General features: G+C 42.2%; 1 protein-coding gene across 1 annotated transcript; it reads right to left on the bottom strand.

The window, feature by feature from the left end:
* Positions 1-934: 934 nt before the first annotated feature.
* col2a1a (collagen, type II, alpha 1a) lies at positions 935-24728 on the bottom strand. The gene is made up of 54 exons (XM_041946458.1): positions 24468-24728; positions 22351-22557; positions 21124-21140; positions 20956-20988; positions 20186-20218; positions 19937-19990; positions 19370-19462; positions 18706-18783; positions 18208-18252; positions 18014-18067; positions 17734-17787; positions 17280-17333; positions 17084-17137; positions 16905-16958; positions 16770-16814; positions 16575-16628; positions 16388-16432; positions 16235-16288; positions 15641-15739; positions 15461-15505; positions 15241-15339; positions 15089-15142; positions 14880-14987; positions 14731-14784; positions 14450-14548; positions 14223-14276; positions 13615-13713; positions 13349-13402; positions 13191-13244; positions 13017-13070; positions 12736-12789; positions 11706-11750; positions 11463-11561; positions 10468-10575; positions 10251-10304; positions 10041-10094; positions 9811-9864; positions 9150-9203; positions 8928-9035; positions 8732-8785; positions 7689-7742; positions 7407-7568; positions 7077-7184; positions 6736-6843; positions 6481-6534; positions 6241-6348; positions 6068-6121; positions 5844-5951; positions 5682-5735; positions 4992-5099; positions 4594-4882; positions 2949-3136; positions 2594-2836; positions 935-2469 (listed from the first exon to the last, which is right to left on the bottom strand). The coding sequence occupies exons 1-54, from the start codon at positions 24559-24561 to the stop codon at positions 2323-2325; spliced, it is 4464 nt and encodes a 1487-aa protein (XP_041802392.1). The 5' UTR covers positions 24562-24728; the 3' UTR covers positions 935-2322.
* Between the last annotated feature and the right edge of the window lie 1460 nt (positions 24729-26188).

Here is a 26188-nt window from a genome sequence, read left to right as displayed (position 1 = left end):
TCAACCAATGGTAAAGTATGCTCATTTTTGTACATTGGTAAAACAGTATACTATGATGTTTTAGCATTACTATATACTGTATAGTTTTAGTATGTTCAGTTAATGCCTTCCCCCCCATGCATTCTTCTTTGAGAAAAGCTGGCGCATACGTTACCCACAGTGCAGTTCGGCAGGAGATTCAGGTGTCTTATGCTAGCAGTGGCTAATGTAGCCTCACGGTGAAACAAGGAGGTACGGTATATTCACTTCTTCCTATCTCCGCACGTGTGTTCATATCATTTTCAAACTTACAGTCCTCTGCTCCAACGGATGCTGACTCATGTGACATCACTTGAGGCAATTTATCAGATTTCTTGCAAAATCTGCAGATTTCCCCTTCAAATATGGTCTAATTAAATTATTTCTGGCCCTACCGAATAATACGATTTTGTGCTGCTGCATAAAGAATATCTTATTTTTAGTTGGTTTGGATCACTAATTGCACACTTGATTTTAAATAAGAGTATTTCACTGTGAGGGCTTAAGTCAAGCTTTTATTGCTCAGGACAGACCGGAGAGGAAGCTGGCCACAGTACACACAAATAGTGATGCAGCTGCTCAAATGCATCATTACTCTACAAAATACTTGATTCCAGTCAACAAAATGTTCTTTATTTATGCCTTTTAGTTCAGACAAACAGGAGCCAACTACGCCCAGCCCCACCCTGAAACCGCAGAACTAATACAGTACTTTTGTTCTTTTGTTATGAGAGTTTCTCATATCAAAATACACACTCGCATCACAGTCTTAAGCTTTCACACACACACACATACACACAGACTATGCACTCACAGTCAAGAGTAACTGACCTCATGAAATACAAGTACGACAAAAAAAAAAAAAACATTTAAGCACACATGAATGGTTCTGTTGAAAGAAGAAATACGTCCCCACGCCATTTCTGTTTTTATTCAAAGCTCAATTAAAAATCAACTTCATTCTTAATTCGGTTTTCCTTTTATTTTCCAATGTACATCAATTAGAAGTGTAACAAAATAAAAACAAAAAGATCATAATAAAATTAATTCAAAAAATGTACACGCCCTCACACACACAGAGACAACCCACCCTGGCTGTTTTTGAGCGACCGTCCTCAGAGTCCTGCGTTCAGCTTTGGGGGTCTGAACTCCAGAGGAGGCCTCCTAGTAGCCCCTGTCTCCCCTGTCTTAACCCGACTGCACCCCTCCTGCAGGGTGGAGTGTGAGTGTGTTGTGTGAGGCTAGTGGGAATTGGGGTTGGCGGTGTTTGTTGGAAACTGAATTACAGAACTCATAGCACCTTCTGAAGAGAGAGCAACCCAAGGCAAAGATGGCCATTCAGCCCCAGATCCACCTGAAAGCTCGTTTTTGGTCAGCTCAGATTTAAACTCAACATGTTCACTTTGTTTTTAAGCGTGAGGTAGCTTTAAACAATCTGGATGACTATAATAAAAAAGCAAAACAAATTTCCACCAAATTCTTCTAAACAAATTTTTTGGATGAGAACTGGGCCTTCTTCTGATGGGCAGTCAAGGGGTACAGGACATTGAAACATACATCCCAAATGTAACCTCACTTTCCAAAAAGTGTTGGTGTGCATATAGACACATGTACACACATAATGTGGAAATATATATAAAACCATCTGGTTGTTTATAAACACAGACTTTTACAACAATAGAACCAAGGATTTATAATACACAGTAAAGGTTTTGCTCCTGCTCGTGATGGACTGGCCTGGAGCACCTGGATTTGATTTTACTTACTGAGAATATTTATTTTTGTCTACGCTGATTCAAAATGCCGTATTTGTGTGTCAGGAGGGAAACAGGGAGGGAGGTGGAGTAGGACTGGGACAGAGGTTGTGCGGCTGTTCTGTAGTGGAAAGGGGGCTCGTCTTACTTACAAAGTGAACCCGTCCAGTCCTACCTCAACTCTGCCCATTCAGGTTAGACAATAAATAAGTGACATCAAGTCATGTTTCTGTTCTCCGTAACTTGTTCGCTTGGTCCCTCTTCCTCCTGGTTCTGACTCATTCCCGTCAACAGTGGGCCATGGGAAACATGACTGGATCTCAGGAAGCGGGTTGACAGAGAATGCTGGTGTGATGTACAGATATTGCCGGTGCCCTTCAGTGCTAACATCCAGGGAGTACAACTTGGAGAGCACTTCGTTGTGACAGAAAAAGTATCAATTTTCTTTTATAATTTCCAGTCTTCTTTATTGTGGAAGTGTGTGTGTAATGTTTCATGGTTGAGTTTATTTATTTCCTGTGTTCTTGGGGGGCCATTGTGATATTCCACTTTACAAGAAGCAGACTGCGCCTACATCCACTCCAAACTCCTGATCCGCACCTCCGATGTCCATAGGGGCAATGTCCACGATTGGCAGACGGGAGGTCTTCTGTGTTTTGTACTCAAAGACAGTCTTGCCCCACCGGCCTGTATGTTTCTGTTGGTTGAGAGTGAAGTAATGTGTTAACTGCAGTCTTATGATACAATGACAACTATGCATACATATAAAACGTAATCGAGATGATTGTTTGTGGCTCTGTTTTGCAGCTGTGTGCCCTCACCTTGCAGCCATCCTCCAACACGCTGTATGTGAAGCGACTGTTGCCCTCTGCACGGATCTCCACATCGTTGGAGCCCTGCAGCAGCAAAGCCTTCTTCAGGTTGCCTGTGGCCTGGTCCATGTAGGCAACGCTGTTCTTGCAGTGGTAAGTGAGGTTCTGGGATGCTTCAGTGGACAGAAGCCTCAAGAAGGTCAGCTGGACATTGGTAGCGCTGGCAGCAGGGCCGTCCTGATCGTAGCTGAACTGTACGATGAGAAGAGAGGATTCGTTAGCAGCTTTCGTGATAAGTGTCGTGAGTCTTTCAAGGTGAGTTTTTCAGATTATCTGAAGCGTTGTATTGAAAAAGTGCACTCACGTGGAATCCTCCATTCATGGTCTCTCCGAACCAGACGTGTTTGCGGTCCTTGCTCTTGCTGGTCCACCAGTTCTTCTGTGGCACCTTGGCGATGCTTGGGTAGACGCAGGTCTCTCCGGTCTCCATGTTACAGAAGGCCTTGATGGCATCGGCTGTGCTGCCAATGTTGGGATCAACCCAGTAGTTACCTGGCGAGATGAGAAAAGTGGGTAATGAGTGATTTCTGACTAAAAACTAAACGCAGCTTTGGCAGACTCTTCTTCTAGGAATAGATGATAAGCCTGTTGAATGGATCACACCCAAAGTCAAAGGCAGCCAGTATGTATAGATGTCAAGTCGTCTGACTTTTGCTCTATTTTTTAAAGATAAGGAAAAGCTGGTCTTGTTCACAGCGGTAATGACATTCCTGTCGTGGTCCAGAGACTTTATGAAGGTTTTCTGCCTCCTGTCCTTGGTACCAAGAAAAACTACCTCTGGTATGCTTTTTATTCATGCAGGGAAACTTTTATGCACTCAATCATTAAATGGAGAGGAAAAGGTAGAAAGACAGCACATTAAAGCAGACTGGCTGTCTGATTCTCCCTCACACACAGAGTGTTGCTGCAGGTGATGCAGCCAACATTATTCCACCACCAGTGAACAAAATATATCAGAATATTAAGGTCAACATTTGTAAAGCTGCAGCTACCACTGTCATGTCTGCTGCCATGTAAAACATAGGATTTACAGAGCCTAACATAGTTTTCGTATGATTTTAGTCTCCTTCAGTCCTTTCCCCCCTTCAGTTCTTTTGATTAAGATATATTGTGATTATTTATCCAGTATGATTTATCTGAGCATATAATATAGATTTTCCCTCCTTTCATTTATATTCAAATCATTAGTGAGTTAAAAGTGAGATTCTTTTCGTCATTTTTACTGTCCACATTTTGCTCTTCCTGATGCCTGGACCCCCCTGTCTACCCCTTTTCCACATTTCTATAATCACAACTGTTCAATACGCTATACTAGCAAATTCAGAGCATCATGATAATCGGAAGATGTGATAAAATCTGGAAGATATGTGTAGAGCAGAGCATCATCAGCCTGATCTAAATGAGTCCATGTTTTCAGAGACCGTTACCAACGGAGACAGACCCTGGTTTTCAACTACAGGTCTTGAATTATTCTCAAACTCATTGAAATGCAACAGTAGGATCCAAAAGTACAAGGACTGAAAGATTCTTATTCAGAGCTTATATGAATGACACTTAACCACCCTGACAGGTCTATTATTCAGATAAGTTTGCGGCGGCTGATTAGACCTTGGAGTCGGGTGGAGGGATGTTGGGAGTTTGCTGAAGTCTGCCGAAGTCACTAAAGGCTATGTCAATTAAGTACAGTCTGTTCAAGCCCAAAGACTCTCAGTGCTATGATGGGGGCTAAATCTGGACTAAGAATAGTAAAATTTTCTGTGAGCAGTTTGCTGACTGCTGCGTAACATGTTTTACTTTTCAGCCCAGAACTTAATAAAATCATTTTTTTTAGGTATTTCTAAAAGAAATATCTAAAAGAAAACTGTTCATATTTTGCAACAACCAGTTCAGAGCATTTTAGTCAACACATCAGCAGACTTTCTTTATCATTTTCATGTCTCCCTACTAACCGCTCTTCCACTCAGGGTGGCACAGTTTCAGGTCTCTGCAGGTGCGAGCAGGATTCTTCTGGGAGCCGTCAGGGCTGCGCAGGTTCTCAATCTGGTTGTTGAGGGTCTTGAGTGTGGAATCAACCTCCACGTCGTGCTGCCTCAGGGAGCTGGAGGCCTCATCAGCCCTCATGTACCTGAGAGGATCAGGGGACTTTTCAGTCTGGCCCAGACCAGCAAAGGCAGACATGTCAATGCCAGGGCCGGGAGGACCAGGAGGGCCAGGGGGTCCGGCGTTACCAGGAGGACCCTGACAGAGGATGAAAGCAGGAATTGGATCGGGGGGCAGGTGGAGTCAGGTGTAGCAAAACAGCAGTGAAAAGGTACACTAAGGTACACTTTGAGGACACGTTACATACAGCAGGACCAGCTTCTCCAGAACGTCCACGAGGTCCAGGGGGTCCAATGGGGCCAGACTGTCCATTTGCTCCATCTTTGCCAGCAGGTCCAGCTGGTCCAGGTGGTCCCTACAGAGACAGTGAGTGTTAAAGTAAAAGCCTGAGTAAATCTGAAACATTACTTTGTCTACTGAAGTTAAAATGGTTATTTTTTTAGATCCATCATGCAGTCTGGATAAGAAATGAAAAATCTGAAAAAGCAATTCAAACGTGCCGGCAGTTTCTTTCCATCACCTCAATCACCTTCAGACCCTTTGCTTTATTATGCATGAAGATTTTTTGTATGGTGACATTTCCCTTCATTTTTCTTATCATGCACAGTGCTTAGCTAATCTCGAATAGATATTGAAGTCCATTTCCGATCTCAGCAGGAGTGGTTTCACAAATCACGGTCCCCCCTGTCTGTCTGCCTCTTTTTCCTTGCAGAGAGTAATTACAAAATGCCTCAGCTGCCCATCTTATCACAGCAGTGGGTAATTAAAGAACGTGGCCTTTCCTGTCCCCGTCTACGTCAGGTGATTGGAGAATTACAAAAAGACTAACCTGTGCCCTTCATTACCATCACATATCTTGGGTGTTAAAGCCTCAGGATGGAAATGTAATAAGAGTTTTTCTTCTCTTTCCCTCTTTGCTTTTGCTCAGTTTTCTCACCTTCGGTCCACTTGGTCCTGCAGGTCCGGAAGCTCCAGAATCTCCAGCGGGGCCCTGTCAGGACGAGGACAGTAACAGATCAGATGGTAGAACAGACAGATGAAGGAAAGTAAAATGAAAAATGGGACTGCAGGGATGAACTGTTCGATTTGCATCACTCACAGGAGGTCCAGGAAGACCCTGCAGACCAGTGAATCCACGGTGACCCTTCTGTCCCCTCTCTCCAGTCTCACCAGCCTCTCCCTTGTCGCCACGTGGTCCTTGGGGTCCCTGGAGTAAAGGTTTAACATATATTAAAATGCACGGCTGCAAATGTGTAGCACTTGCACCAAAATCAAAATCTAAAAAAGCTTGATATTATTGCAGTTAGAGGTGATGACACTCACAGCCATTCCTCTCGCTCCAGCGGGTCCAGAGGGTCCTGCAGGTCCTTGAGCACCCTGATGAAAGAAACAATAGTGTGGGTGTTTCCTCGTGTTAACATCGCAACTATCAAACACTGCCTGAACACTGTGCCTTTGCCTGTGGCCCCTAAAGTGCAGTGTGTTGTTTTACTTACACTCTCTCCTCTGTCTCCCTGCTTGCCGAGGGGTCCGACAGGTCCAGGGGCACCGGGGGCACCGGGAGCTCCAGGAGCGCCAGCAGGACCGGTGTTACCTCGCTCTCCCTACAGGAGGACACAAGGCAATGAATCAGGATAAGGACATTTTCTGCAAACTGCACGTCTAATAGATTGTTGTCAAACTGTGTGATTCTCTGGACTAGCTTCAGATTTGTATGTGAGGCTGAAGTCTCCCACCTTGACTCCAACAGCTCCATCTCTACCAGGAGGTCCATCTGATCCAGGGGTGCCCTGAGAGACAGAAAAATATTTTTAATATTTTATCAAGATGACAGTATTATTTCCTGAGTATATTGTAAACGTGACCAGTGTGTAATTTTTGCAATTGTAAATGCAATCCCTGTTTCTACATCCATGAAAATGATCCATTACTCATGTCCTGGTGTTGTGATTTGTAACACTTTGTTGTTGTCATCATGGTGTAGTTCTGACCTCTCTTCCAGTTTCTCCAGCAGGTCCAGTGAGTCCAGGGGGTCCCACAGGTCCAGGAGGTCCGCGGTCGCCAGAGGAACCAGAAGCTCCTTGTTTACCAGGTTCTCCCTAAAAAGAAAGAAAATATTATTCATACATTTCAGTAGCTCCTGATTTTCAGTTAAGCAAAAGAATCACTGTTCAAAATCCTGCTCTGCTCAAGGTTACAGTAACTAACAAGAGTCAGTCTTAACACACACCTACAGGTCTGTCTGACATAACTCTTTCACATAACCAGCCTCAAACAGCTTATGGAAGCTATAAAAGTACATTTATTTGCAAATATTGATGAGAGCACTTACAGAAGGTCCAGGCAGACCAGGGAAGCCTCTTTCTCCACGCTGGCCAGGCAAACCAACAATACCACGAGATCCAGCCAGACCCTGGGGACCTGAAGGTCCATCAGCACCCTACACAGTCAGGAAAGAGAGGACAGAGAAAATGAGAGAATGTTCATATTTAGCTGTACCAGGCTGAATACAAAGAGTACAGACCATCTCATGTCAGTAAGCTGCAGCTTTTTTGTGAATATCTGGCTGAAACAGCAGGTGAATGAGGCTGGATGTTGTCTCAGAGCAGGACTCCAGAGACAGGTACTTATGGGTTCTTGTGAGGTGCAAAATCATACTCACAGGTGGTCCATCCTCTCCAGGCTCTCCCTTTTCTCCTTGTGCACCAGCAGGTCCACGAAGCCCAGCATCTCCCTGTCTTCCTGGGGGGCCAGCATCACCACGAGCACCCTTTGGTCCATCTTTACCAGCAGAGCCAGCAGGACCAGCAGCACCAGGGTTACCCTGTGATAGAAAGGGAGACAATTTCAGTGGGTAAGAACAGAAACACCATCACAAATCATTTTAGACTGACTCAGTCAATTGCTTTCGCTTCTTGGGATTTGTTATTGATGAAACACTCACATTAGGGCCAGGGGGTCCAACTCTGCCAGCAGCACCAGGGAAACCAGTAGCACCCTGTCAGAGAGAAAAAGAGTCCAGTAAACATAAACGTAGCAAACCTGTTGACCAACTGAACAATTTTAAAGGATAGCTCTGAAAACTACATGCATTTTAAATAGAAGACATGTTGACATGTCACAGAAGAAGAAGCACAGATACAAAGAATAAAAATAAAAGATGGCTGAATTCCATTTAGGTGCTTTGGTTTCAGGCTCCTGGTGTTGTGCCTGCTGGCTCACTGTCAGACTATCATGGCTTCCTGTGACTCCTGAATGTGGTCTTATTCAGAACTCCTGAACTTTTCAACTACGACAAGTCTAAATGTCTGCAGTGAAAAAGACATGTTATGCTGCCAAAAGAGGCTGAAGCTGACTGTACAGTTCTCCATTATATTCATCTGAGATCATCATTTTTCCCTTCAGGTGCTTTCTCTTTTATGTCTTATCTTATTTGAGAGCTCAGGATGAGTCAGAAATTGGTGCTGCAGTGAGCCTGTAAAGCCCAATGGCACATTGTATATATGTGTGTATATATGTATGTGATACTGGGTCATACAAATATCATCAGACTTGAATGGGCTCATACACATTGAGCCACACTATAATGGTGCTTGATATCAGCTATCTGTTTATCAGAGGCATCCCTGTTATGATCCTTACAGCTGAAACTCACTTCACTATAAGTTAGGTAGACTAGCTCTATCATTATGTTTAAGTAGGTCAAAATAGAGTCTTTTTGTAATGCAAATGGAACAACAATTTGATTAACTGTTTGTATTATATCCAAATGAGATACCCTTGGTGTTGTGTATGATGTGTGTAAAAACATGCATGTAGCCAACATGTCTGTATATGTTTATACATTCCTTCAGAGCTGCAGCTGATGTTTACTTCCATCATCAATTAATATGCTGATTATTTATTCTGAGTCATATTTTTATGGCTGTATCTACATTCAGCTGAAATACTGTGTGATGGATTGTAGTGAAAATAGAAGATGCTTACAGGAGCTCCCTGAGCACCACGTGCTCCTTTAGGTCCAGATACACCAGTAGGTCCCTGAAAAAAAAGAGGAACATAAATTAGTCATGTTGCTATTACAGAGAAGAGTGAGTGACTGTAAAGCAATGGAAAGACCCAGAAAGATAAAAGATGTGGTTCCAGGAATTTCTTCTAATTCAAATTCAAGTCAAATACCCACCACAGGTCCAGGAGCCCCAGATGGTCCTTGAGGTCCAGGAGCACCACTTTCTCCCTTCTGTCCACTCTCACCAACTTCTCCCTTGGCACCAGGCTGACCATCAGCACCCTGGATATTTCAAACAGAACATGAATATTGGCAGAATGTTGACGAATGGAAATAAAAAAAATCTGAATTTCAGTTATTTCATTTGAACAAATGTATTGTGGTGACTTCACTTACAGGAGGTCCGGCGAAGCCAGCAGGACCAGGAGGACCGCCCTCACCACGATCGCCCTGCAAGAGGACAGAACAGACTGTTGGTCCAGGCAAGCTGAGATGAGATGTTCATCCTGTTTTTATTATCAGTTCATTTTAAAGGTTATTCTTTGACACTACATTTTTGGAAATAAAAATCACCACTAATATTAAATAAGATTAAGTATGTAAGTGAGTATTATGAAATCCTACTACATACTCCCTCTTGTTGCAATATAATAATATACAAGTGTAATATAATACAAGTGGCAGACAACTTTGAAGTGACCAGCGCTGCACCAGTCCTAGTCTGATCATATGCATCAACACAGCTATGCCATATAAAAATCCTCAATTTTACCTCTTAGTAAATAAGTCAGTTTTTAAAGGCCAAACAGCAAGACATCTCTTTTTAACGATGTCTCTACACTCTCCAAATTCATCTTTATTGTAATGCTATTAATTTGTGAGGAACAGCATCATACTCTGTTCGGGGAAAGGGTGCTATTCAATTTGAGACCTCCTTGAGCTCCGTCTGCTGGCAAGATGTTTCATTTAGAAGAGGCTTCATTATTTCAGCCCCAGACACACACCAGCTGATCAGCTCTGGTGTAAGCTGCTAGATAAGACAAAGAGAGGTACTTACAGGAGCACCACGAGCACCAGCAGCACCAATAGGGCCAGTGGGTCCAGTCTCACCCTGGATAGGAGAGAAACAGTCAGTCAAACCAACCAAAATAAGAAACACACTGTATGAATGTTAATGCACACAGACACACGTTGCTTTATTGTAAGTGAACTGGGCCTCTGTTCATTCAGACTCATTTTAACAGTTTTACCCTTCAACAGTCCAGAGGGTAATACTGTTATTCTCACCTTGGCACCGTTGGGTCCAGATGGGCCAGGAGGACCAATGGGACCAGTCAAACCCTGAGAGAAGAAAAGATGGACGGAGAGATAAGAGGACAAAATGAGTGATAGAGAATAGAGTTTGGATGTTTTTGTGCTTGATGACTGTCAAAAAAGCTTCACTCTGTAATGGCAGACTAAAATGAATATGAGATGGAGGGTTTATTTTGAACTCACTCTAGAACCGTCCTTTCCAGGAGCTCCCTCAGGTCCTTTCTCTCCATGGTCGCCCTGTTGGACAAAGAGGACAGCTGCATGTTAATCATACATTAAACTACAAGCCCTCTGGTCATGACATTTGCTCCATTAAAGGTTTTTCTCATGAAATAATCCAAATCCAAAGTATTAAAATAAAAGTCAATTCAGACAACTTCTAAAATAACCTGTTACTCACTCTGTCTCCCTTGGGTCCTGGGATGCCACCAGCTCCTCTCTCTCCAGGCATACCCTGCAGGCCGGGGGGTCCCTGAGGTCCAGCAGCACCAGCTGGTCCAATGGCTCCCTAAATTAGAATTAGAAAATAACTCGTCAGTGTAATTCTATCATGTCTAGTAGTTTCCCATGAACTAATTGAGCCTGAGTGTGGACATGCTGGTCCTGGTGGCAATGCAGAAGCTGTCTTATTATCCAGACATTGTTCTATAAATACTGTGAGAATCCTAAAATGCATCCGAATAAAGTTTCACCACCCTTATGTTTGTACGGTTAGTATGAAGGTACAGCCTGCAGCCGGTTAGCTTAGCTTTGCACAAAGACTGTAAACAGGGAGACAGCTAGCCTTGCTCTGTCGAAAGGCAACAAAATCTGCCTACCAGCAAATCTAAAGCTCACTAATTAACATGTTATATGATATCTTGTTTGTTTAATACATATGTACACGAATACATACAATCCTAAGTGTTAGAACAACACAATGTATTTTACAGAGGGTTATGTGCCAGACAATCTCTTGGTCAGGCACAGTAACTTCCTGGAGTCTTGTTGTTGCTGTGAGGTTGCCAGGCAACCAGCAGAGACTCCAGGAAGTCAGACTGCCAAGGATTTCTATCTAGAAAATGCTATGTGGCTGAGAAAATGTTAATAATCATCATGTTAATTGTTTTCATCACTAAATTAATTATTCTGAAACAGCTATAAGGCGTAATTTAAATGTCAAAACAAGAGAACTGGTATCTTTTGTTCTTCTGGAATCACAAACATAAATCTTGTCAACTCAAATTTATGCGCAAGTTCTTTCAAGCTGCACGTTGGCGAAGGTGAATGGTTAAAACGTGTGTGGGGTAGCTGTTGCATAGCCTGGTCGAGATGATACTCACTGAACAGTAAGACAGGCATTTAAGCAACAATGTGAATCTAAACACAAATTCTGTCTCAAAGTCATCCACTGACCTTGGGTCCGTCAGATCCAGGTGTTCCAGGAAGTCCACGAGGTCCCTGAAGACCCTGAGCTCCGGCACCACCCCTCTCACCAGGGAAACCACGTTCACCCTGTCAGGAGACAAAAAGACACTGGATCAACAGGAGGAAATGGAAGAAATGGTAACGTGCTATTCATGTATGAATCGTATGTGACAGGCTATGTGTATATTAGTCTTGAAATGATTGGAATGAGGCTTTAACATGGAGACTCACTCTAGGTCCAACAGCACCAGGAGCTCCAGCCTCTCCAGAAAGACCCTGCACAGGAGAAAGCACAGTTTTATTCCTGTTATTGGAATAATTACGCACATGTAAACTTCTGTATCACTTCCATTGTTAGTCCTAGTATAAATAGCCAAAACCAATAATCTTACAAGTACAACTTCAGACCAGTATGTTGCGATGCAATAAAAGTTTTCTTTATTAATCCCAAAGGAAAAATGCATTGTTACAGCAGTCACTTTACATAAATCACAAAAACAAAGGAGGCAGATGAGAAAAATGCAATCAAGAGGCCAAATTAAATACAACAACAAAAATTAAATAGAGTACTATAAAACAAATTGAGAACAGAAACTAAACATAGGACCATAGCATTAACTAAGATGTAACCTTGAACTAACCTTGAACCTTGAAGATTTGATTCCCAGTGGTTGCAGGGTTTCTAAGTCATTTTAACGTCAAATTTATTTGACATTTAGCATTAGCTCTGGCATATTTAACCAGCAGAGTGAGCATTAAAGAAAAAAGTAGTCTTAGTAGTCTTCTTGTTGTTACAGAGAACAGCAGTGAGTATTACTGTCATGTAAAGCATGATAGTTATACCAGACTGCTGCTTCACTGAAGCTGCAGTTACTTTTAAATGGAAATGAAATATTGTCTTGAAGCAGAGACTTTATTATGATGTCATCTGCTGTATATTCATTATATGCATTTATTTATTTTTTTAAATTCTTATGATGTGTGATGTCTTGGTTGTGTAGTGCTTTTGTAGACTTCTGTTTGCAAACCAAATGCCTCTTCGAGGACAATACAGACAATCCAATCTAATCCAAAATTGTTTCGGCTTGTCTTTCTATTTCTGCATATGCTGTTATTTTCAAGAACAATTAGGATGCTCAGAAATGCCGCCGTCTGGCATGTAGGTGATAATATGCAAGCTCTATGATACTTGTGGTTTGTGCACAGAGGGTTGAAGGAGTTTGCCAACAATGATAGACCTACAGATGCAACTAACACTCACCTGGTCTCCAGATTTTCCAGGCTCTCCTGGGGAACCAGATGGTCCAGGCAGACCCTGTCCAACAACAGCAAAAAGATTAACAATATGATCTCTGTACATATAGACTATGTCATTTCCTAGAGGTCTACTGTTTTCCTGAATAAATTACTCTGGGGTGATTGTCTATCCAACAAATGTTCAAAGTTTGAACTTAATTGCACTGCTATTCAAGCTTTGGGGGATAGAAATCATATTAAATGTTTTGTTTTCCAGACTGGGGTTTGATGAGAAAATAAACTCACCTGGAAGCCAGAAGGTCCAGGCAGTCCTTGCTCTCCTCTCTCTCCAGCAGGTCCCTATGATAGATCCACCAGGTGATTAGTCAAGGACAAAGAGCAGGTGAAAACTCAGTAAAACACTGTATCAGCTGAGTGTAATACATATATCCCAACATATAAATACACTGAAATACTCACAGAAGGCCCAGGAGGTCCAGAAGCACCAGTCTCACCATCTTTTCCAGGCAGACCCTGTTCAAAGAGGAGGATTTAAGTGATTAAAAAGTGATCTGGGGACAGAAAATTATGCATCCATTTGTGAGGTTAGAAAGTGTTTATTGAGAAAAAGTACTCACTCTCAGACCAGTACGACCCACAAGACCCTTCTCTCCTGGCTTTCCAGGTTCGCCCTGTTGAGGAGAAATCACAGTAAAGTCTCTTTAGCTTGGACTGCTACAAGGTAAGTGAGGCTAGTAGTGCTATTAGTGATATTTGGCTACTGAAACACTGTATCACTGATTTGTCCTATGTAGACATGGATGTATTTAGACTTCATGCTATCTGAACATGTGTGTAATAGTGAAAACACCCCTCGTGCTCCTACTTTACTCTAACAACTCACATTGGCTCCTTTAGGTCCGGGGAATCCCATCACTCCTGGCTGTCCACGGGCTCCCTGAGGGCCAGGTGGGCCGGGGCGACCGTCCTCACCAGCAGCACCCTGTCAAAGGCACAAGGTAAAAATAAATCACAAACAGCACAGAAAACCAGAGATAACAGACCTGGGAGTCAAAACATTAATATTAATATTATTAGACTAGCATTTGCAAAAAAAAAGGGCTTCTCATGTTAGCTGTTAGTTGCGAGTAACACTATAATGTATAGTCTTGTTCAATACAAATGTGGTAAATTAAGCGTTGTGGATGATATTTCCCATGTTTCTTAGTGCATGTGCAGCAGTTTTGTCATATTTGTCATTTTTGTCATTTTATGTGAAAATGCTGCAATGAGAAGCCACTTTGAATGGGTCAACTACTAACAACTAAACTGTATATCAAATCATATAAACTGCGACACCAGCATATCACAACAAATCAAACAGTGAATTTTTGTTTTCCTTTTATTTTTGTTTGGGATCTTTAAAAATGCCATCTATTATTTCAGAACCGAAACACTGAAACCTTTCATAAGCAAGACAGGAAACAAAATCTGTATTAATGTTGTACTCACAGAGGGTCCAACTTTGCCTTGAGGACCAGCATCTCCGGGACGACCAGTGAGACCCTATAAAAGGCACACAAATTTTTCAGACTGTCAGCATCATTCAACAAATGGGACAGATCTCTACAATGTTCTGAATAAGGTCAAACCAACCACACTTTGGTTTGGAAGGTTTCATGTAAGCAACACTGTCTGACTGTTTCTGGGCTGGTAATGAGTGAATGTGCAACACTCACTCTGGCTCCAGGGAGGCCAGACTCTCCTGTCCGTCCAGGGTCTCCAGAAGCACCTTTAGCCCCAGGAGCACCAGGAACACCACGGTCACCAGGGACACCCTGAAGAAGATAAGACAAAAGGGGGCCATCAAATTATCAATTGAAATATGGCAGCTAGTTTTATGACCATAACGGCATCTTTCTTGTGCTGCAGGACTAAGATTAAGTCAAAGTGCTCATGGTGTCAGTGAGCTGTAATCAGTTCTGACTGTTAAAGACGTGGCATTTTACACAGAACCCACCTTAGCACCAGCAAGACCATCCTGACCTGGGAAACCACGGTTACCAGGAGCTCCCTGGAAAGAACCGCAGAGATAAATTACATTAGATTAGAACAAGTATTTCATAATGACACTTTTTGCCAATGTTATTGTACATCCAGATTACTCACTCTCTCTCCTGGAGGTCCGTTAGGTCCAGCAGCTCCAGGCTCTCCTCTGGCACCTCTCTTTCCTTCTTCACCAGCAGGGCCAGGGGCACCTTGAGGACCAGCAGGGCCCTGAAAAAGATATGGAAGTTAATCTTCTCTGTAGTCTAATTCTAAAAGATGTTTGACAGTGGTTGTAATATATATGATCAAGTCAAAACTGAGTAACTCACAAGCTCTCCCTTGGGTCCAGCTTCACCTTTGAATCCAGGAAGACCAGGGTCTCCCTAAACATGGCAAGAAAGACCACCACAAAAATACGTAATTATTACATGAGCAAGTATTAAAGTTTCACAGAGTTTTAGATGATTGCTAAATGACTTACGGACTGTCCCTTTGGCCCCAGAGGTCCTGTCGCTCCCTGTGGTCCGGGTGGGCCACGAGGGCCGGGGAATCCAGGAGCTCCAGCAATACCAGAAGCACCCTTCAAGGAAAAAAGGAAACAACAAAATATCAGAATAGAGTAAAACAGTAATTTTATGAATTATAAAGAAGCACAAAGTAATGGAGGACTCTAAAACCATGAATACAGAGAGTGGACTTACAGCAGATCCTTTAGCTCCAGGAATACCATCAGTACCAGGGTTACCCTGTACAGACAGAGAGGAAGAAGCAATGCATCACACTGTGTAGATGAGGAGTTAATGAATAACAAACACAGTGTAAGAACGGTACTGTTTTATGAATAAATCAAAATAACTCAGAATGAAAGACGACAAACGAACCGATGCTCCAGCGGGTCCAGGAGATCCTGGAGTGCCAGCCTCTCCACGGGGTCCCTGTGCTCCTTCAGCTCCACGGGATCCAGTAGGACCAGCTTCTCCCTGACAGGACACAATAAATCTCATTAACAAGTAGAAAAAAAGCCATTTCTTCTTGAATCCAGCGTTTGTATCTCCATGTAGCACATCTGAAGATGATGGTGTTTTGCACTTGTCTGTTCTTACATGTTCCCATATAATTTCATCTTTATTCTAAGCCAGCTGAATATGACATGACTGTCAATGCATCTTTTCTTTTGTGTCAAGATTATAGAGTAGTTTGTGGAATTCTAACACTAATTAAGATGACCGTTTGTGTATGAAATACAGTAACAACACAGGCATGTAGGAGTTTACAGGTTTTTATTCCATCCAAGCAGACTGAGAGATCAACTGTCTGAAAGTACTTTAGGAAGAATTTAATGAATAACAAAGTGTGAAACCGAAGATAACCATAAATCGGTCAAGTGACCCTCACTAGCCTTTAATTGCTTTATTTTACCAAATAAAGTCTGCCACAGAAAAATATTGGTTTATGATAATGTGATCTTTACAAACCTTGGCTCCTGGAGATCCTGGGAAACCGGGAGCTCCAGCGGGACCAACAGGCCCCTGTAGACAGAACAAAAATCAGCAGGTTAGGGTTCATGTCTCATCACTTTGTTGCTGTGTTGGATTAATTGGATGCAAAGTGGCAACTATGATACATACAGGTGGACCAGCAGGACCTGGCAAGCCATCATTTCCACGGGCACCCTGGAGAGGAAAATGACAGGGTGGTCAGCTGTGCATCCCATAACAAAGCAACATTTTAACAGATACAAAGTTGTCACAAACAAAGTGCAGCAAACTAAAAACATATTGATGCTTAGTGGATTGATATGAATTGGTTACTCACTGCAGCTCCAGCAGCTCCGGGACGTCCCCTCTCACCAGGCAGACCACGTGGGCCCTGTGACAGAAGATACAATTGGTCAGTTTCTCTTGATTATTATGAAACACAGAGCTTTGATTTCTATGTCTATTAATTATCTTTCATAGCATCCCATTCTGTTACCATTCTATTTTGTAGGATTGATATGATATTACTCACCATTGGTCCAGGAGCACCGTTCTCTCCGGCAGCACCAGACTCGCCCTGACAGGAGAACCAGAGATCAGAAAAGTTATAAGATGTAAGCAGAAAACAAAACTGCTAAACAATGAAAATCTAGACTTTTTCTCTTACCTTGGCTCCTGCAGCACCAGTTTCTCCCTTAGCCCCATCCAGACCAGGGTGACCCTGCAGAGAAACAAGACAGGACTCATCAGGACTCACACACCAGTCAGTTCTCAGGTGAAATTAATGATCATTAAAGAAAACCCGTCCTGCTTCTTCTGTTAGGCAGTGAAGGTTGAAACACTCACTCTGTGTCCTTTGATTCCAGGAAGTCCAGGAGTTCCAGGGAATCCACGAGCTCCCTGAAACACAAACACAAAACATTCACACAAGGAATGCTTAACTCAACTGTTTTCTTCCATTCTGACATGTGGAGAAACCCCGGACTCATCAAGAGATGAAATGATTTTGCATTTAAGTATGAAATATTCACTGGCTGCTCACCTGAGGCCCTGCAGGTCCACGCTCACCAGCCTTTCCAGGCTTGCCAGCCTCCCCCTAGAAACAAACAGGAAGTGGAATGAGTATTTTCTGAAGCAGTGCACAGTAGCTGCACTGCACTTCAGTGTGGTGGAAGATATGCAGCCTGAGTTTTGTGCAGTCATCATTTTCACCAGCATTGTTCAGAGAGAGGCAGTGCCCCCTGGTGGTACAAATGATTTAGAGCGTAGAGAGCTTGATAGTCTCACCCCGACATCATTGGGAAATTATAGTAATGATATAAAGTGAAACATTCGTATTGTCATTTGGACCATAAGAGAAAAACTTACAATCATAAAATGCTTCACTCAAACTTGAGCTTTCATATGACCTTTGACCTTAGCTTGGTGGAGGTTTTTGTAGGTTTATTTTTTAATGTGTTGTGAGTTTCATATGAAAATGAAGCCTCGACACTTACATCGCTTCCAGGTTTTCCAGATGGTCCAGGTGGTCCACGAGGTCCCATTGATCCCTGGTATGAAAACAAAGACAGAGAAATTATTAGTGACAGTTATTGAATTGCTCAAAAGACAATTAGAAACACTTTTGTGCTCATTTCAAGCATTGTCTTCATACTGTCCATCAGCTGAACTAAATTTGTAGATGCAAAGTTTGGTGATTGTACCATGTTACCAGTACAGTCTAAAGTTAGTCTGTCAGGTACACAGATGCATTCTTGGATAGGTAGTAATACTTACAGCTGGACCAGGCTCTCCAGCCTCTCCAGGGCCACCTTGGAAACCCTGTGGCCCCTATAGGCATAAATGACAAAGCAAAGTATTAGGGATTCATTCACTTAAGCCAATAGTTGTTCTCTATATATTTCCATATTAGTTGTTTGGTTATAATGATCGATCACGTTATGATGTAATGCTCTCATGAATGTACTTACAGGAGCTCCAGAAGGTCCAGGGGGACCGCGAGGACCCATAGGACCCTGCAAGAGATTTACAAAAGCACATTTCCAGGGTTTAAAGTTGCTATCCCCTTATATCCCCTTAAGTATTTCTAAATTAAAACACATTTTTAATATTTGATTCTTAAGGCATATTTTGATGTGGTTCATACTCCAACATACTCTTTTTAAAGAACTGTAAAGTTCTGCTCTAATTCAGTCTCAACAGCAAGCCTGAATTCAAAAAGTCAGCCGTCATCTGTGTCGGAGTGAAAACACTAAGCCACAAGGTGGCAGCATTGTAATCATCTCTGAGAACATTTATTTCTTCTATTTCTCATCTATTTATCTTTTACTACTTATCTTTAGCAGCAACCCTCAGACAAGCTAAATGTCAGTAATGAGGTCATTGTATGATATTAACTGTTTACATATCAAAACCATACACACATACTCTTCGTGTCAGATATAACCAGTGTACACGGTGCTACTTACCATTGGTCCTTGCATCACACCCATCTGAGCACCTCCGGCCTTCTCATCGAAGCCTCCAGCCATCTGAGCAGCAAAGTTCTGTAAAAACACAAAGCAGACAGAGACTGAGAGTCAGTTCATGTAGTTTATCCCGTCTGAGCTGCCTGAGCTCAGTGGCCATTACACACAGCAGCAAGTAAACAACATTAACCGAATTACTGATTTAAACAGTAGCTTAGTCACCATCTAATAAAAAGAGGGAAAAAATTCCCTGCACCTGCTCCCTGCCAAAGTAAAGCCCCATTTTCATCCTTCATAGCAAACGGTGCAAGAATACTGCAGTGCGTTTGGGACAGTGGGTCCGCAGGGTGTCTTCACATTCATTCTACATTTGAATAAAAAATGAATCATTTTATGGACTCATTTTGAGCTGCTTCCGTGTGTGGATCAAGTTAAACGTAGCCAATGTTCATTCAATGACTTCAAACAGTAAAGGTAAAGACACTAATACTTTTGATTTATATCAACAGTTTACCATTAAATGACCTCCATGTATTTATACCTCTGGAGTCTTGTCTAACCAAACTTTCACTGTGTTTAGTGTGACGTGACAGTAAAACTCTGGTGTCGGGACTTAAATCTGAGTTGTTTATGCCACATGTTACAAAAGTGCCCTTAGACTCACTCCTCCAAGCCCTGGTGGTCCAGGTGGGCCGGGGGGTCCGGGGTTTCCAGGGGTGCCAGGCTCACCATCTCTTCCTCGAGGTCCAGGATTTCCCTAGGGAAAAAGAGAGGGGGTTATTTTCTCTAAATCAGTCTAAGTCTGAAGAAGATTCAAAGACAGGTGATAATAGTGTCACACAGAGAAGCAGAACAGCTCTTTCCCCATCATTTGATTGTGCTGATAACTGCGCTGGTGCACAAAGCTAAAATAAGTTGCGTTGTTTTGTTGTTTTTGCCTTTTACAGCAAAACATTTGCAGAACAAGTCTCATTTCTGTTGTATGATGATTAGGTTTGGATGTTTCTACACTTCAGTAGTGATGACACTGTAATCTCAAAGTATACAGAATGCTGCCAGTTCACTCATAATAATGATCAGAGCTGCTGTTGCTTGACCCAATATTTGGTGGCAAAGGCTGAAATCACATTATGACATTATTATGAGACAATTTCTTCTGAATAATATACTGGGTAGATTGGAGTTTGGAGACTGCGGGAGTGTTTTTTGGACCCAGTGTGTTGGCTCTTACCTTATCGCCCTTAGCACCAGCCTCTCCACGTGCTCCCTGCTCACCTGGGGGGCCCTGCAAAAACAAAGATATTTGTCTCAGTATGATTCCCAGGATGGCTAAAATTCCTATTTGCATCAAGAATCATATTATTGTGCGCCAATAACAGCCTCATCAAACAACACTTTGAATCATTTTCAAATTATCTTTTAGATTTTAAAATTATTTTAAAAAATCTCAATAAAATTGTTACAAATGAATAATATTTACCATAGGCCCTGGTGGTCCTTTTGGTCCTACGACCTGCACAAAGGTGAAAAGAAAGCTTTTGTCAGGTCTCTGTGGCTGTCGTCATAAATGACTCTTCATTACAAGAGCAATCTTTCATGTTGTGTCCGGTCGTACCAGTTTCTGAACAGCGAAAATTAGAGAAGAACATTCCAACTTTGTAGGAGGTGGACATTAAGCTAAAAAAACAATGTGATGTGGATTTCATTTGACAGGGCAAGTTTTGCTAAAAACATCACCTCCCTTTAACCTCTGATTTGGCTGACTTTGTTCACCTGACATGTGCACTTGCAGCAAAGTTGCTGAGAGGAGCTAAGAGGATTTGATTGGGTTCATTATGTCTTAGGAATGCAGGGTTTTTCCTCATGTAATAGAAAGTTCAATGAGGGATTTTTGGACATTGTAGTTAGCGTCTTATCAGGGACTTATTTCCCTTCTAATGACCAGAATTGTTTAAAACTCAAGAAAAATTGGGGTACCCAAAAAGAGGTAAAAATGAACCAAATAACGGGTACTTTTTAGGGGGATGAGGATAACTCTAATCAAGACAGAAGTGTCAAATTCAACAATCAAGATCTTTGTGATTATTATGGCCATGAATTGTCACTGCGTTAAAGATCTAAAAGTCCAAAAAGAGAAAAACAAAAATCTGTAATTAATCCAAATAAAAGAAAAAGGTGGCAAAACCATTTTTCTGATCAATCCTTAGCTCTCTGAGCAGGCATCACTTCATTATGACGATTCATACTTACATCTGCGATCTCTCCTGGTTCACCTTTCTGGCCCTGATCCAGAAAAGAAAGAAGTGAGATCAGTGGACTGAAACGCTTTACTGAGAAACAAACTACTTAATGTTACAGATTTTATAAGACAAGTTATTATTTTAATGGTTTCATACTGTTGTTGAGTGAATGACTCACCTTAGCGCCAATCGTCTCTGATGTTGCAGATGGATGTATGGGGGGGGGTGGGGCGGAGACAGAACAAAACATTAAAAGTGGTAAACATTTCAGACACTTCACTGATTTTAATTCTGCTTTGTGATTCTTAGGAAAGCAGACCTGCAAGGAAATCTAACGATGCTAACGTGATCAAATACCATTCACCAAACCAAAAGGCAGAGAACCCATCCAGATTATATTAATGGTGAGATTCCAAGAGGGATGAAGCAGAAACAAGCATGGACCAGGAGATGAGAATGAAGACCCGATCGTAAAGCACAATGTGAAAGTATGTAAAAGGTAAGCAAGCTGTAACAGCCACTGTAATGGCTGATCTCCAATCAACATCCCAAAACTGGGTTTAAGCTTTTTCTTTTCAAAGTTGTTAATCTTAAACAGAATGATTCGTCTTATTCTACTTCTGATGGCCTGGTCAATCTGCTGCGCAGGAACTGTGATTCTGATGAAAGTACTTTTTTACATATAAAAACACGCTTGTACATATTCTGTCTTTAACAGCTTAGTATCTATTTGATTAGACAACTTAGTCAAATTGTTGTAATTGTCATTTACCAAGAAGGTCTCTGAAGACACCACAGGAATACAGTGGCTCTTTACTGGGCCTTCAGGCTTTGACAGGCTCATCTGTACGGTCTTGGCTTAAGGCCATACATAAGATGTTAGGTAAACTTTGGTCCCTCTATGAAGACAGCTTAATTTTGTAGAAGACCTCTAAATGGGTCAAATTAATCACTTAGGTAAGGCTCAATGTGGATCTTAGTCATGAGTTAAAATGAGCAGAAGCGTCTCTACTGGTTTCAGTGAGAGCCAGACAACACATCTCAGGATCCATCTAATTCCACATGGAACAGACTTTCACTGGGAATGAGATCATCCTGATAATGTTGCTCATCTGGTCTCCATCCAAACCAAGCATGTAGAGGGCCACTTTGGAATTGGGAACATCAGGAGCTGGTTGAGTAAAATAATGTTACTGACTAAAACCAAATCACGAATCATGTTTTAGAGCAGCCAAAACATTTAAAATTACATCTAGAGACTATAATCAGTGACTTCTGCAGCCCTGATCAGGCATCTTATTTGGATCCTGAGGCAGTTCCCCATTCAAAAGTGTTAGGCAGGCTGAGATAAATGCAAGCTAGAAGAGTAATTTATTTATGGGTATGTGAATAAATAAATTACAACCAATGGGGGCACTGGCATCAGCAGGGCAGATGGGACAGCACTCTCCAGATGGGATGATAGGGTTGGCACACTCTTTGATCTCCTCGCAGATTATCTCATCACACAGAACCGATCCGCTGTCGCACACACAGATGCGACACGGCTCGGGCTTCCACACATCCTTATCATTATACTGCTGGCCGTCCTGGATGCAGCCACCTGCCTCCTCTGTGGTGGCCAGCAGGGGGCGTGTGTCAGGTGGACAGAGGAGGAATGAGAGGACAGAAAGGTTTGTATGAGACAGAATTAGATAGGGAAAGGTATTGCAGTTCATACAGTGTTGTAGGTTGGTATAGCAGATGTTGTTAAAAAAGTTGGTTTAAGGGAGAGAAGTGGGAATAAGGGGATGAAAGGGGGTCAAGGGGCACAGCAAGGAAGTAGGAGGAGTAATGGCAGTATGGGGTAAGATGGAGGAGGAGTAGTGAATGAAGAGGAGGGATGTAGATGGAAGAAGGAGAAAGATAATCCTTTATTAAACAAAAGCTATAAACACTTTAGAAAGTAGTGCAAAGTATACAAAAAGTGAAATTCACATTCATTTAAACATGAGTGTGACTGCATGACGTTAATGAATAAGGAGTAAGTGGCCTTGTTCCTTTGACGCTGATGAACAGGTGCTGGTCTGACCCAAAAATACACTGGAACAAATCAGTAGGTGTGGAGTGCAACTACAATGAACAAGTTTTAAAAATAACACGAAGCAGGCAAGAAAATGCTCCAAGTTGTCATATGGAGAATTTCGTGGCAGCATAAAACGCAATGTCAACACGAGCCACAGTTAACAGTTGTGTCTGAAGCCCTAGTTGAGATATTTCACGTCGTTGGCTGAGTGTATTTAACCTGCAGGCCTGCTCCCCTGCTCGTATGAATGAACCTCTCTTACAGGGATACTGTGCCCAATTGACAAGCTGCTGCCTTAAGTAAACACGGGGTCCTTCTAAATTTCTCCATCTGGATCCCATAGCTGTGTCAAGCTCCAGTGCAAACACATTGGGGAATTAAGAATGGGTGATTTGTTTAATGTACACAGCTTCGGGTTGGGCCCACTGACTGCTGTTATTTGTTTTTTAAGCATATTTGCCAAAGTGATACTTAGCACGTACATGCCACAAGGCTGAGTTTGGCTACCAGCAACTGAAATCTTTTCACCATTTCTTTGAATTACAATTCATGGGTTTATTTCCTAAAGTTCATTAATGCTATAAGAGAGAGGGATTTGGAAGCAGGAGATGTGGAGCAGTAAAGTCCATTTTGCTATAAATACAGCTATATGTCCATCATCTGTTGACTCCCTGCTGTGCACCCTGTCCTCTCTCCTGCTCCCTTCCTGCTACCCTTTGAGCCTGCTAGTCTGAGGTCAGGCACTGTCTGACCCTGTCACTTCACATCATGAAAACCCTGAATGTGCTCCAGCCTAATCCTGTGGGCGAGGTTTACATATTTTTTATGTCCTCAAAAACAGTTAAACTTTGTTCAGTTTGCTGGAGGCTAATTTTCGAGTAGATTCGTCTGACAATCAACAGAGAAATGTTTCTGCTGGGGAAAAAAAGTTAATCCAAAGGCATTTGAGGCATCAATAGGCTTCATTAAGCAGATTTCCGATTTTCTGCTGAAAAGTAGCATTACAGTGTGAGCAAATACAGCAGGTGAGGCTGAGCAGCAGGATCCAGGTGAGGACAAACAGACACTTGTTCACCTGGTCCTCCATTCCACACAGATGTGCCTTGACAGCCTCACCTATCCTATAGACAGAAATGGACTGGCTTACTTGGAAAGACTATTGATAGCCTGCTGAACATTATGCACTCAAATCATCAGAAGAAATGACAACAACATCATTGTAACTTGCATGTAATGTAACAGGCCCTAGCAAAAATAAGTTCTTCATGCTGTTGACAATTTGACATCATTGATCAGTCACCATCATGATGGCATTTGATTTGTTTTCCTCTATTCTTCTGAAACAGCAGGTAGAGAAGATTGAGCATGCAACAAAAAGTTGGTCACGTCATCAGAGAAACAATCCAAATTTCATGTAAAAAGTAAGAAGCAAAAAGTCAAGAAACTGTGCAACTTACGGTCATCCTCTTCCTGACATCTGACCACGGATAGTAAAACAACTTGGGATGCTACAAGTAGCAGAACAGTCCTTGAGTCCACAAAGCTGAACATGTCTAAATATTAGACATGCAGGAGCTTGGGTGAGAAGTGAAGGGATGGACGAGACCAGGCTTTCAGTGAGTGGTGTGTTAAGTTTGTGTTCCCAGAGACTTATGGCACCATGCAGTCAAACCCTTCAAAATCTAAGTGGAATCCAACGCGGGGCCCCAGCTGGCACTCTGCACCCACCGCGTCAGGGCAAGCACCGCGGTTTTATGTCCACTGTGCCTTGTATGGATCTTCGTATATTCCAAAATACCAGTCCTTCCCCCTGACCCCCTGTCAAGCTGAAACCCGAACCTCATCTCCCTCCCCTCAATCCAGCAGCATCTACTCTCCCAGGGTTTTTTTTTTTTTTTTTTAACCCGAGCCCTCCTTCCTCCCTTGACCTGCTTGGCCTGGCCTGGTCAAGAGATGCACCTTCACTTTCACATTAAAAAGGAGCTACAAGCAGCTGAGCACGGGTCAAGCTCTGACTCGACCACATGCCACTGTGTCAGGAATTAAAACTGGTACAACTTTCAAATGAACTACAGGGACATTCAATCTGTTACACTGGTCAGTATGTGATTTAATAAAAGTAATAGTTCTCCTGTGGGCCAGCCTAAAAAACTAAAGCACACGCCAGCATTGGGGTACATCCTGAAAGTCAAATATGTTATGGAGTGCACATATATGAATTATTATGATTTTTAAAGGAAATTCTGTTCTACTGCTTGACCCTCTGGAAAGTGATTACAGACGATCAAATGAGCTAAATGTTGTCTGTCACAATGCTTAAAAATCAGCTTCTTGAATTGCAAAGATGTTTTCCAGACCTGGGATATACCTTGTCTTTCCAGTTCTAGGTCAGACGTTTCCAAAAAACAGACCCGGAACTCTAAAAAACTTCAGAAAAAGTAGAAGGAAAAACTTAGATCACCAATCTAAAATCAAAAAATGACTTGTAATGTCTACTAATAAAAACATTGATATGGACCAATACTTCATCTGGACACAAAATCAGTGTGTGTTTAAACACAGCTTTCCTCTAATTGCTATCTAACGAAGTTGCAACTCCTCTCCCGGACCTGATAACTAACACTGTGGCCAATAAATTGTACCCAACATCTAGTTACAGCTAGAAATTTCATCTTCTCATATTAGAGGTCTCAAAGTTCTCAAGGTGAAGACAAGAAAATAAATGCATATAATAATGAAGTGCCACATGCAGTTAAACTTATGGGAACTCAACAATGGGTCAGCGGGGTTGTTTGTTTCGGTCTAGTCTCTTGGATTATGGATTTATCTGCAGACCTTGGACAACCTTAAAGTGTTGAGCTGACCAGTCAACAGTGCAATTATGTCATGTTCACATTGCAGTTTTTTCTAAGAGCCTTGTCTGTTTGGACAAAGAGCATTAACAAGAGGTTGTGAGTTTCATTATGTTCATGTCGGTACATCATTTGCTCATATGCAGTTTAATTGTCCACTCAGCCTTTAACAGGATTTAGTCACCTTCATAGCAACATTCCTGACGAAATAACACATATATGCCAGAATTATCTATTGTGAAGCTGAGCCAGAAGGGTGATGAAACGCCTGTGTGATCTTTATAATGCATCTCTCCTTAGATAGACCCAGGTGAGTGAGCTTGAAA

The sequence above is a fragment of the Chelmon rostratus genome, chromosome 10, assembly GCF_017976325.1.
Source record: "Chelmon rostratus isolate fCheRos1 chromosome 10, fCheRos1.pri, whole genome shotgun sequence".
NCBI classification, from domain to species: Eukaryota; Metazoa; Chordata; class Actinopteri; order Chaetodontiformes; family Chaetodontidae; genus Chelmon; species Chelmon rostratus.
This window is presented reverse-complemented; position numbering and strand designations above follow the sequence as displayed.

Coding starts and splice junctions, on each gene's coding strand:
- col2a1a (XM_041946458.1), bottom strand. CDS start 24,561: ATGTTCAGCTTTGTGGACTCAAGGACTGTTCTGCTACTTGTAGCATCC. Junction 16,629..16,769: donor ACGGTGCTCCTGGACCAATG/GTGAGTAATATC, acceptor CTTCTGTCACAG/GGCCCACGTGGTCTGCCTGG. Junction 7,185..7,406: donor CTGGAGAGGATGGACCACCT/GTGAGTATGATT, acceptor CTGACTGTGTAG/GGTGCTGATGGACCTTCAGG.